Below are 13,397 nucleotides of genomic sequence, written 5' to 3' on the forward strand. Positions count from 1 at the left end.
TCCCACGTGATCCCAGGGGACGCTTCGAACTAACTGCGCCCCTGGGATACGCAAGCACTGCGCGCCGGCAGTTGGAGGAGGCCCAGGATCAGAATCGCACGCGGGCCCACAGCTCAACGGCCAGCGCGCAAGGTAAGTGCAGGTCGGAGGCTTGCACCCGCGGGAAGCCCCCGACCCGAATTTCTGGGCCAATAAAACAAGCACAAAGAAACAAGTACCTCGAGGAGTCTTTTTTACTAGGATTAGTAACGGGAAGAGCAGGGCACATACAGCTCCCAGTGAATTGGGAGCACCTGTTTTAATGAGCCGATTTACGATTATTCCCACGTCTACTGGTGCTTGATCATCAAATTAAAAGCACATTCACTCACATGTCCAACTTGCTCTGCTGCACTCTCTTCCTGGTTCCATGACCAAACCGCCTCACTTCCCTGAGCCAGTTGCTAGGCTCCAGGGTCTGTATCCTCGCCTCTCTGTGAGTTTTACCCTCACCCCATGGTACAAATCTGCCATGTGCACCTAGAAAGAAAGAACCACAGGAACGTAAGAACATAAGAAATAGGAGCAGGAGTCGGCCATTCGGCCCCTCGAGCCTGCTCCGCCATTCAATAACATCATGGCTGAAACATAGAAGATAGAAGCAGGAGTAGGCCATTCGGCCCCTCGAGCCTGTTCTGCCATTCGGCCCCTCGAGCCTGCTCCGCCATTTAATGAGATCACGGCTGATCTTCCACCTCATCTCCACTTTCCCAGCACTATCTCCATATCCCTTGATTCCCTTAATATCCAAACATCTATCGATCTCTGTCTTGAATATACCCAATGACTGAGCCTCCACAGCCCTCTGGGGTAGAGAATTCCAAAGATTCACAACCCTGAGTGAAGAAAATTCTCCTCATTTCAGTCCTAAATGGCCGACCCCTTATCCTGAGACTGTGACCCCTGGTTCTAGACTCCCCAGCCAGGGGAAACATCCTCCCTGCATCTACCCTGTCAAGCCCTGTAAGAATTTTGTATGTTTCAATGTCTCATTCATCTAAACTCTAGAGAATATAGGCCTAGTCTACTCAATCTCTCCTCATAGGACAATCCCCCCATCCCAGGAACCAGTCTGGTGAACCTTCGTTGCACTCCCTCTATGGCAAGTATATCCTTCCTTAGGTAAGGAGACCAAAACTGTCCACAATACTCCAAGTGTGGTCTCACCAGGGCCCTATATAATTGCAGTAAGACGTCTTTACTCTTGTACTCCTGAATCAATTTGTAAAGGCCAACATACCAATTGCTTTCCTAATTGCTTGCTGTACCTGCATGTTAACTTTCAGTGATTCGTGTACAAGTCACCCAGGTCCCTCTGAACACCAACATTTCCCAATCTCTCCTTTTAAAAAAATATTCTGCTTTCTAATTTTCCTACCAAAGTGGATAACTTCACATTTCTCCACATTATATTCCATCTGCCCACTCACTTGGCCTGTCTATATCCCTTTGCAGCCTCCTTGCATCCTCCTCACAATTTACTTTCCCACCCAGCTTTGTATCATCAGCAAACTTGGATATATTACATTTGGTCCCCTCATCCAAATCATTGATATAGATTGTGAATAGCTGAGGTCCAAGTACTGATCCTTGCGGTACCCTACTAGTTACAGCCTGCCAAACCAAAAATGACCTGTTTATCCTTACTCACTGTTTTCTGTCCGTTAACCAATCCACAATCCATGCTACTATATTAACCCCAATCCCATGAGCCCTGATCTTGTGTAACAACCTCTTGTGTGGCACCTTATCAAATGCTTTATGAAAATCCAAATACAGCACATCCACTGGTTCCCCCTTATCTACCGCTAGTTACACCCTCAAAAAACAGATTTGTCGAACACGATTTCCCTTCCATAAATCTGTGTTGACTCTGCCCAATCATATTATGATTATATAAGTGCCTAAAGAAGAAAGACTTGTATTGATACAGCACCTTTCACAATCTCAGGATGTCCTGAAACGCTTTACAGCCCATTAAGCGCTTTTGAAGTGTAGTCACTGTCGTAATATAGGAAACGCGGCAACAAGTTCCCACAAAAAAACAATGTGATAATGACTGTCATGAATCTTATCATGACTCATGAAGTAACACTGGGCGGTCAGCTGGTGGCGCCATCCAAGGAGTATAAATGCTTGGGCACGGGCCCAGCTTGCTCAGGATGTTTCTGTAACCACGAACTAGTGATGTAACACCGGGGAGAACTTCCCTGCTCTTCTTCCAATAGTGCCATGGGATCTTTTACGTCCACCTGAGAGAGCAGACGGGGCCTCGGTTTAACGTCTCATTCGAAAGACGGCACCTCCGACAGTGCAGCACTCCCTCAGCACTGCACTAGAGTGTCAGCCTGGAATATGGGCTCAAGTCTCTGGAGGAGACATTTAAAGACAACCGGGATAAAAGTGAATTAATAGGAAAGATTCTCCCAAACAATCTAACAATTCTAGCCTTGCTTTTAAATGCTAAGTTTCATGTCACCTGATCACGACTTCCCATTCATGATTCTAAGCTCGCTGGTGTCCTGTTCTGTGCGGCTCACCCTCCTGCAGCACACAGTTCACCGGGCACTGCCCCATCCTGGGGTACAGGGCCCGCTGGGCACTGCCCCATCCTACAATACAGGGCCTATCGGGCACTGGCCCATCCTACAATACAGGGCCTGCCGGGCACTGGCCCATCCTACAATACAGGGCCTGCCGGGCACTGCCCCATCCTGTGGTACAGGGCTCACCGGGCACTGCCCCGTCATACAATACAGAGCCCACCGGGCACTGCCCCATCCTACAATACAAGGCCCGCTGGGCACTGCCCCATCCTGCAGTACAGGGCTCACCGGGCACTGCCCCGTCATACAATACAGGGCCCGCCGGGCACTGCCCCATCCTACAATACAGGGCCCGCTGGGCACTGCCCCATCCTGCAGTACAGGGCTCACCGGGCACTGCCCCATCCTACAATACAGGGCTCACCGGGCACTGCCCCGTCATACAATACAGGGCCCACCGGGCACTGCCCCATCCTACAATACAGGGCCTGCCGGGCACTGCCCCATCCTACAATACAGGGCCCGTCGGGCACTGCCACATCCTACAATACAGGGCCCACCGGGCACTGCCCCATCCTGCAATACAGGGCCCACCGGGCACTGCCCCATCCTGTGGTACAGGGCCTGCCGGGCAGTGCCCCATCCTACAATACAGGGCCCGCCAGGCACTGCCCCATCCTACAATACAGGGCCCGCCAGGCACTGCCCCATCCTACAATACAGGGCCCGCCAGGCACTGCCCCATCCTACAATACAGGGCCCGCCGGGCACTGCCCCATCCTGCGGTACAGGGCTCACCGGGCACTGCCCCGTCATACAATACAGGGCCCACCGGGCACTGGCCCATTCTGCGGTACAGGGCCCACCGGGCACTGCCCCATCCTGTGGTACAGGGCTCACCCGGCACTGCCCTGTCATACAATACAGGGCCCGCCAGGCACTGCCCCATCCTACAATACAGGGCCCGCCGGGCACTGCCCCATCCTGCGGTACAGGGCTCACCGGGCACTGCCCCGTCATACAATACAGGGCCCACCGGGCACTGCCCCATCCTACAATACAGGGCCCGCCGGGCACTGCCCCATCCTGTGGTACAGGGCTCACCCGGCACTGCCCTGTCATACAATACAGGGCCCGCCAGGCACTGCCCCATCATACGATACAGGGCCCACCGGGCACTGGCCCATTCTGCGGTACAGGGTCCGCCGTTTGCTGCAGGCGATCCCAAGGCATGGTTTCTGAGTGGAGCCCGCTGGGGGCTTCTAGCTGGCCATGGGCCCAATGCTGGCTTCCGGTGCCTCTCGTTTGTCCTTCCCACTGCCAGCTGGAAGAGCGGCCGCGTGTCCTGCCCGCCATTTTGGAGACTTAGGAGGCCACATAGCGCCTGAGAAACGGCGACACGAGGCCCAATTTCTGGGCCTTGGTGCTGACTAAGCCCCAGTTTGTGCTGTGGGTCCATGTTCAGCACAACCTGACCTGAGAGCAAACCCAGTCCATGTGTGACATAGAAACATAGAAGATAGGAGCAGGAGTAGACCATTCGGCCCCTCGAGCCCGCTCCACCATTTAATGAGATCATGGCTGATCATCCAAATTCAGTGCCCTGTCCCTGCTTTCTCCCCATATCCCTTGATCCCTTTAGCCTTAAGAAATATATCCAACTCCTTCTTGAATATATTTAATGAATTGGCCTCAACTGCCCTGCGTGGCAGAGAATTCCACAGGTTCACCACTCTCTGGGTGAAGAAATTCCTCCTCATCTCAGTCCTAAATGGCTTACCCCTTATCTTTAGACTGTGACCCCTGGTTCTGGACTCCCCTGCCATCGGGAACATCCTTCCTGCATCTAGTCTGCCTAGTCCTGTTAGAATTTTATAAGTTTCAATGAGATCCCCTCTCATTCTTCTAAACTCCAGCGAATATAAGCCTAATCGACCCAATCTCTCCTCATACGTCATTCCTGCCATCCCAGGTATCAGTCTGGTGAATCTTTGCTGCACTCTCTCCATGGCAAGAACATCCTTCCTCAGATAAGGCGAACAAAACTGCACACAATACTCAAGGTGTGGTCTCACCAAGGCCCTGTACAACTGCAGCAAGACATCCTTGCTCCTGTACTCGAATCCTCTCGTTATGAAGGCCAACATACCATTTGCCTTCTTAACCGCCTGCTGCACCTGCATGCTTACCTTCAGCGACTGGTGCACAAGGGCACCCAGGTCTCGCTGCACTTCCCCTTTTCCCAATCTATTGCCATTCAGATAATAATCTGTCTTCCTGTTTTTGCCACCGAAGTGGATAACCTCTCATTTATCCACATTATACTGCATTTGCCATGCATCTGCCCAATCACCCAACCTGTCCAAATCATACTGCAGTTTCTCGGCATCCTCCTCACAGCACACACGCCCACCCAGCTTTGTGTCGTCTGCAAACTTGGAAATATTACATCAAGTTCCCTGGTCTAGATCATTTATATATATTGTGAATAGCTGGGGTCCCAGCACCAATCCCTGCGGTACCCCACTAGTCATTGCCTGCCACTCAGAAAAAGACCCGTCTATTCAAACTCTTTGCTTCCTGTCTGCCAACCAGTGCTCTATCCAAGTCAGTACCTTACCCCCAATCCCATGTGCTTTAACTTTGCACGCTAATCTCTTATGCGGGACCTTATTGAAAGTCTTCTGAAAGTCCAAATATACCACATCCACTGGTTCTCCCTAATCTATTCTACCAGTTACATCCTCAAAACATTCCAGTAGATTAGTCAAGCATGATTTACCTCTTGTAAATTCATGTTGACTTTGTCCGATCCTGTCACTGTTTTCCAAGTGCTCTGCTATTACATCTTTTATAATGGACTCTAGCATTTTCCCCACTACTGATGTCAGGCTTACCGGTCTATAATTCCCCGTTTTCTCTCTACCACCCTTTTTAAATAGTAGAGTTACATTAGCTATCCTCCAATCCACGGGAACTGTTCCAGAGTCTATAGAATTTTGGAAGATGACCAGCAATGCATCTACTATTTCTAGGGCCCTGGGGATTTATCGGCCTTCAATCCCATCAATTTCCCTAACACCATTTCCCTACAAATACTGATTTCATTCAGTTCCTCCCTCTCATTAGACCCTATGTTCCCCAACATCTCTGGGAGGTTATTTGTGTCCTCCTTTGTGAAGACAGAACCAAAGTATGTATTTAATTGGTCTGCCATTTCTTTGTTCCCCATTATAAATTCCCCTGATTCTGACTGCAAGGGACCTACGCTTGACTTCACCAATCTTTTTCTCTTCACATATCTATAGAAGCTTTTACAGTCAGTTTTTATGTTCCCTGCAAGCTTACTCTCATAATCTATTTTCTCCCTCTTAATTAATCCCTTTGTCCTCCTTTGCTGAATCCTAATCTGCTCCCAATTCTCAGGTTTGCTTCTTTTTCTGGCCAAATTATATGTCCTCTCCTTGCATCTTATGCTATCCCTAATTTCCCTTGTTAGCCACGGTTGAGTCACCTTTTTTGTTTTATTTTTATGCCAAACAGGAATGAACAAATTCTGTAGTTCATCCGTGCGATCTTTAAATGTTTGCCATTGCCTGTCCACCGTCGACCCTTTAAGTAACGTTCCCCAATCTATCCTAGCCAACTCGTGCCTCATACCATCGTAGTTTCCTTTATTTAAATTCAGGACCCTAGTCTCTGAGTCAACTACTTCACTCTCCATTTTAATGAAGAATTCTATCATATTATGATCGCTCCTCCCCAAGGGGCCTCGCACAACAACATTGCTAATTAATCCTTTCTCATTACATAATACCCAGTATAAAATGGCCTGATTTCTAGTTGGTTCCTCGACATATTGGTCCAGGAAACCATCCCGTATACACTCTAGGAATTCCTCCTCCACAGTATTGTTACTAATTTGGTTAGCCCAATCTATATGTAGATTAAAGTCACCCATGATAACTGCTGTGCCCTTATTGCACGCGTCTCTAATTTCCCATTTAATGCCATCCACAACCTCGGCATTACTGTTTGGGGGTCTGCATACAACTCTCACTAACGTTTTCTGCCCTTTGGTATTTTTCAGCTCTCCCCATACAGATTCCACATCATCAGAGCTAATATCCTTCCTTACTATTATGTTAATCTCCTCTTTAACCAGCAATGCTACCCCACCTCCTTTTCCTTTTTGCCTGTCCTTCCTGAATATTGAATACCCCTGGATGTTGGATTCCCAGCCTTGGCCACCCTGGAGCCATGTCTCCGTAATTCCAATTACATCATATCCATTTACATCTATTTGCGCAGCTAATTCATCCACCTTATTACGAATACTCCTCGCATTAAGACATAAAGCCATCAGGCTTGTTTTTTTAACACTCTTAGTCCTTTTAGAATTATTATTTACTGTGGCTCTGTTTGATTTACACCCTTGATTTCTTTGCCTTCCACTTTTGCTTTTCTCCTTCCTGTCTTTTGTTTCTATCCTTGCTTCCCTTTCCTCTGTCTCCCTGCACAGGTTCCCAACCCCCTGCCATTTTAGTTTAAACGCTCCCCAACAGCACTTGCAAACACTACCCCTAGGACATCGGTCCCGGTCCCGCCCAGGTGCAAACCGTCCGGTTTGTACTGGTCCCACCTCCCCCAGAACCGGTTCCAATGTCCCAGGAATTTGAATCCCTCCCCCTTGCACCATTCCTCTAGCCACGTATTCATCTGAAATCTCCTTCTATTTCTACTCTGACTAGCACGTGGCACTGGTAGCAATCCTGAGATTACTACCTTTGAGGTCCTATTTTTTAATTTACCGCCTAACTCCATATATTCAGCTTTTAGGATCTCATCCTGTTTTTTACCTATATCGTTGGTACCTATATGCACCACGACAACTGGCTGTTCACCCTCCCCCTCCAGAATGCCCTGCAGCCACCCTGAGACATCTTTGACCCTTGCACCAGGGAGGCAACATACCATCCTGGGGTCTCGTTTGCGGCCGCAGAAACACCTATCTATTCCCCTTACAATAGAATCACCTATCACTATAGCTCTCCTGCTCTTTTTCCTCCCGTCCTGTGCAGCAGGACCACCCATGGTGCCAGGAAGTTGGCTGCTGCTGCCTTCCCCTGATAAGCCATCTCCCTCAACAATATCCAAAGTGTTATATCTGTTTGAGAGGGGGATGGCCACAGGGGACCCCTGCACTACCTGCCTGCGCCTACTACTCTGCCTGGTGGTCACCCATTCCCTTCCTGCCTGTGCAGCTTTTACCTGCGGTGTGACCAACTCCCTAAACGTGCTATCCACAATGTCCTCAGCATCGAGAATGCTCCAGTATGTATCCATTCGCAGCTCCAGCGCCGCAATGTGGTCTGTCAGTAGCTGCAGCTGGATACACTTCCCGCACACATGGTCGTCAGGGACACAAGAAGTGTCCCTGATTTCCCACATAGTGCAGGAGGAGCATGCCACGGGACCGAGCTGTGCTGCCATGACTTACCCTTTAATTAATTCAAATTAAATTAAATCAAATCAATACCACTAATTACACTACAATTAAATGATATACTCAAGGGCCATTGTTTACTACCACTCCCCGCTACACAACAGAGACCCTAGAAACTATAAACCACAAAAATTAAGTTTGGAAAAAACTTCCAGCCTGGTGCTCGAGGGGAAGGGCAGATGTGTAACCCACTGCCCCACCACGCACTCACGTGACCTGATTTACACACCGCAAAACCCACTAACGTAATGTGCAGGTAATGTACGTAGACAATGAGTAACTGACCTGGGCCCACTCCGATGTACTGCCTTCCTTTCCAATAGCCCAGGTTATGGACACTCACAGCTCCCTGGGAAATAAGCAGAGCAGTGGTGAGCAGTATAACTGCACGGGGAACAGCAGCAACAGCAGCAACAGCAGCAGGGCTGGGATCCTGTAACTCACCGACAGGGCACCTCCCCGCAGACACACACAGACATGTCAGAGGGAGCAGCGAGCTGTGAAACGGAACAGGCCAGGCACCTAAAGGACAGACACTGATCTACTTATTCTGGAATCTCACTTTTTATAACCTTGATAGATTTTCGTAAGGCAAGGGTAGTAATGGATATGGAACCAAGGCAGACGCACGGAGTTGAGGTACAGATCATCGAATCATACAGCACAGAAGGAGGCCATTCGGCCCATTGTGCCAGTGCCGGTCTTTGAAAGAGCTCTCCAATTAATCCCACTGCCCTGCCCTTTCCCCACAGCCCTGCAAATGTTTTCCCTTCAAGTATTTATCCAATTCCCTTTTGAAAGTTACTATTGAATCAGCTCACACCGCCCTTTCAGGCAGCGCATTCCAGATCACAACAACTCGCTGCGTGAAAAAAATTCTCATCTCCCCCCCCGGTCATTTGCCAATTCCCTTAAATTTGCGACCTCTGGTTATGACCATGGTCTAATTAAATGGCAGAACATGCTGGAGGGGCTGAATGGCCTACTTCTGTCCCTATGTTTCTAACCTGCCCCCCTCCTCTCCTGAAGGTGCGGATGCCCCTGGCAGGTGGGCTCCATGGGTACGGGCTGCTCTCTGCTGCCTCACCCACATGCCCCTTCTGAGTGCCAGGAGGGTAAGTCCAAGGGCAGCCATAGCCACACCTGATCCTGTCCCAACACGCACACTGTCTGACGGAAGTCACTGGGCAGCGGCTGGGAGCGGCAACCCTGGCTGATTTCTCTCCCCACATTAGTCCAGGGTGCTGAGGCCAATGATAGCACTCCCTGCATCCCACCACTGCCCAAGCCGAGATCAGTGAACCCAGCTGCTCTCCTGGTCTGTGGGGCTCAGTACTGCACCAGGCAGTGCTTTCGCCCAGCGAGCCATCGCAGGAGTCACCCCCTCCCCTTTTAAATGCTTCTTCTATTCTCTTCTTCGAAGAATCACCCGCCCAAGGATGCCCACTGTTGCCAGGCTTACCCTACATTGAGAGGGTGACCAGCAGCTGATTCCCCTGAACTCTAAGAGTGTTTAACATCTCGACTCATGCCACCCAACTAAACAACTCAGCAACAAAAGTGTTCAAGTATCTACTTTCTCTTCCAAATTAATCTTCACCTCTGTCTCTTTAAATCTCCAAGAAGTCTGCACCTATTTCAGACCACCGATTCACTCACTGCTCCCCAGCTCCCACAGTGGCTGTTGCTATACACACACATCACTGGGTACAAGTAATTACTCAGCCTGTGCCCTAGGTGGCTCTGGACCTGGAGCCAATGTGTAAGGTAGCTCCCAGCTGCTTCAGCACAGCAAGTCACCTTAGTACAAGCTACATAGTTCAGAGAATAAATGTATGTTTGAAAAGCAGTCTGTCAATACAGTACTGAGGAGATATTGGGACGGGTTTTCTGATTAAGAGTGAGACCGATTTCACACACAGACACAGCTGGATTTATATTTAAGAGTGAAACACATCAAAACAGGGGCCATTTTGCACCAATATAAGACACTCACCAGGGGAGTGAGGGTGACAGATCTGTTTAAAGTAAAGTAATGAATTGCAAGGAATAGGAGGATCTAGTGTTGGGATGCGTGAATTACAGCACGGGTTAGATACAGAGTAAAGCTCCCTCGACACTGTCTCATCCAACACTCCCAGGGCAGGTACAGCACAGGATAGATACAGAGTAAAGCTCCCTCTACACTGTCTCATCAAACACTCCCAGGGCAGGTACAGCACGGGTTAGATACAGAGTAAAGCTCCCTCTACACTGTCTCATCCAACACTCCCAGGGCAGGTACAGCACGGGTTAGATACAGAGTAAAGCTCCCTCTACACTGTCCCATCAAACACTCCCAGGGCAGGTACAGCACGGGTTAGATACAGAGTAAAGCTCCCTCTACATTGGCCCATCAAACACTCCCAGGGCAGGTACAGCACGGGTTAGATACAGAGTAAAGCTCCCTCTACACTGTCCCATCAAACACTCCCAGGGCAGGTACAGCACGGGTTAGATACAGAGTAAATCTCCCTCTACACTGTCCCATCAAACACTCCCAGGGCAGGTACAGCACAGGTTAGATACAGAGTAAAGCTCCCTCTACACTGTCCCATCAAACACTCCCAGGGCAGGTACAGCACGGGTTAGATACAGAGTAAAGCTCCCTCTACACTGTCCCATCAAACACTCCCAGGGCAGGTACAGCACGGGTTAGATACAGAGTAAAGCTCCCTCTACACTGTCTCATCAAACACTCCCAGGGCAGGTATAGCACGGGTTAGATACAGAGTACAGCTCCCTCTACACTGTCCCATCAAACACTCCCAGGGCAGGTACAGCACGGGTTAGATACAGAGTAAAGCTCCCTCTACACTGTCTCATCCAACACTCCCAGGGCAGGTACAGCACGGGTTAGATACAGAGTAAAGCTCCCTCTACATTGTCCCATCAAACACTCCCAGGGCAGGTACAGCATGGGTTAGATACAGAGTAAAGCTCCCTCTACACTGTCCCATCAAACACTCCCAGGGCAGGTACAGCACAGGTTAGATACAGAGTAAAGCTCCCTCTACACTGTCCCATCAAACACTCCCAGGGCAGGTACAGCACGGGTTAGATACAGAGTAAAGCTCCCTCTACACTGTCCCATCAAACACTCCCAGGGCAGGTACAGCACGGGTTAGATACAGAGTAAAGCTCCCTCTACACTGTCCCACCAAACACTCCCAGGGCAGGTACAGCACGGGGTTAGATACAGAGTAAAGCTCCCTCTACACTGTCCCACCAAACACTCCCAGGGCAGGTACAGCACGGGTTAGATACAGAGTAAAGCTCCCTCTACACTGTCCCATCAAACACTCCCAGGGCAGGTACAGCACGGGTTAGATACAGAGTAAAGCTCCCTCTACACTCTCCCATCAAACACTCCCAGGGCAGGTACAGCACGGGTTAGATACAGAGTAAAGCTCCCTCTACACTGTCCCATCAAACACTCCCTGGGCAGGTACAGCACAGGTTAGATACAGAGTAAAGCTCCCTCTACACTGTCCCATCAAACACTCCCAGGGCAGGTACAGCACGGGTTAGATACAGAGTAAAGCTCCCTCTACACTGTCCCATCAAACACTCCCAGGGCAGGTACAGCACGGGTTAGATACAGAGTAAAGCTCCCTCTACACTGTCCCCATCAAACACTCCCAGGGCAGGTACAGCACGGGTTAGATACAGAGTAAAGCTCCCTCTACACTGTCCCATCAAACACTCCCAGGGCAGGTACAGCACGGGTTAGATACAGAGTAAAGCTCCCTCTCCACTGTCCATCAAACACTCCCAGGGCAGGTACAGCACGGGTTAGATACAGAGTAAAGCTCCCTCTACACTGCCCCATCAAACACTCCCAGGGCAGGGACAGGGGGTTAGATACAGAGTAAAGCTCCCTCTACACTGTCCCATCAAACACTCCCAGGGCAGGTACAGCACGGGTTAGATACAGAGTAAAGCTCCCTCTACACTGTCCCATCAAACACTCCCAGGGCAGGTACAGCACGGGTTAGATACAGAGTAAAGCTCCCTCTACACTGTCCATTCAAACACTCCCAGGGCAGGTACAGCACGGGTTAGATACAGAGTAAAGCTCCCTCTACACTGTCCCATCAAACACTCCCAGGGCAGGTACAGCACGGGTTAGATACAGAGTAAAGCTCCCTCTACACTGTCCCCATCAAACAATCCCAGGGCAGGTACAGCACGGGTTAGATACAGAGTAAAGTGCCCTCTACACTGTCCCATCAAACACTCCCGGGGCAGGTACAGCACAGGTTAGATACAGAGTAAAGCTCCCTCTACACTGTCCCATCAAACAATCCCAGGGCAGGTACAGCATGGGTTAGATACAGAGTAAAGCTCCCTCTACACTGTCCCCATCAAACACTCCCAGGGCAGGTACAGCACGGGTTAGATACAGAGTAAAGCTCCCTCTACACTGACCCATCAAACACTCCCGGGGCAGGTACAGCACAGGTTAGATACAGAGTAAAGCTCCCTCTACACTGTCCCATCAAACACTCCCAGGGCAGGTACAGCACAGGTTAGATACAGAGTAAAGCCCCCTCTACACTGTCCCATCAAACACTCCCGGGGCAGGTACAGCACAGGTTAGATACAGAGTAAAGCTCCCTCTACACTGTCCCATCAAACACTCCCAGGGCAGGTACAGCATGTGTTAGATACAGAGTAAAGCTCCCTCTACACTGCCCCATCAAACACTCCCAGGGCAGGTACAGCATGTGTTAGATACAGAGTAAAGCTCCCTCTACACTGCCCCATCAAACACTCCCAGGGCAGGTACAGCACGGGTTAGATACAGAGTAAAGCTCCCTCTACACTGTCCCATCAAACACTCCCAGGGCAGGTACAGGGGGTTAGATACAGAGTAAAGCTCCCTCTACACTGTCCCAACAATGTGCCTCGACCCTATGACAGATTAAGATAACTGTCCAGGCCTCACAATAAAGCTACTAATGCCCTAATTCTTGGTGTGGAGCTGGTGCCCAACAATGCTGCTTAAATTTCCATTTGGATAGCAGCCGCTCTGAGTGACATTCCCCCATTTAACGCCCGCCCTGTGATGTGGGCCCATGGGCAATATGATCCAGCTTCAAACAGAAACAGAGAATGCTGGAAATACTCAGCAGGTCAGGCAGCATCTGTGGAGAGAGGAACAGAGTTAAGGTTTCAGATCGATGACCTTTCAGCAGAACCAGTTTCAGTCTGTCCAGACAGGCCCTTACAGCCAACATTACATTCCGTCAGTCTGGTGGCCG

The 13,397-nt window shown here is 50.0% G+C and overlaps 1 protein-coding gene across 1 annotated transcript in view; it reads right to left on the bottom strand.

Annotated features, from left to right (window-relative positions):
• Positions 1-347: 347 nt before the first annotated feature.
• rsad1 (radical S-adenosyl methionine domain containing 1) overlaps positions 348-13,397 on the bottom strand; it is a 75,404-nt gene continuing 62,354 nt past the window's right edge. Inside the window, exons 5-6 of the mRNA XM_085964081.1 lie at positions 8,377-8,440; positions 348-519 (exon numbers count right to left, since the gene is read on the bottom strand). Of these exons, the coding sequence (XP_085820207.1) occupies positions 368-519; positions 8,377-8,440 (216 nt within the window). The 3' untranslated portion in view covers positions 348-367. The remainder of the gene's footprint in view (positions 520-8,376; positions 8,441-13,397) is intronic.

The sequence above is a fragment of the Somniosus microcephalus genome, chromosome 21, assembly GCF_052327205.1.
Source record: "Somniosus microcephalus isolate GS21.2 chromosome 21, FLI_Smic_1.0, whole genome shotgun sequence".
In the NCBI taxonomy this organism is placed as follows: Eukaryota; Metazoa; Chordata; class Chondrichthyes; order Squaliformes; family Somniosidae; genus Somniosus; species Somniosus microcephalus.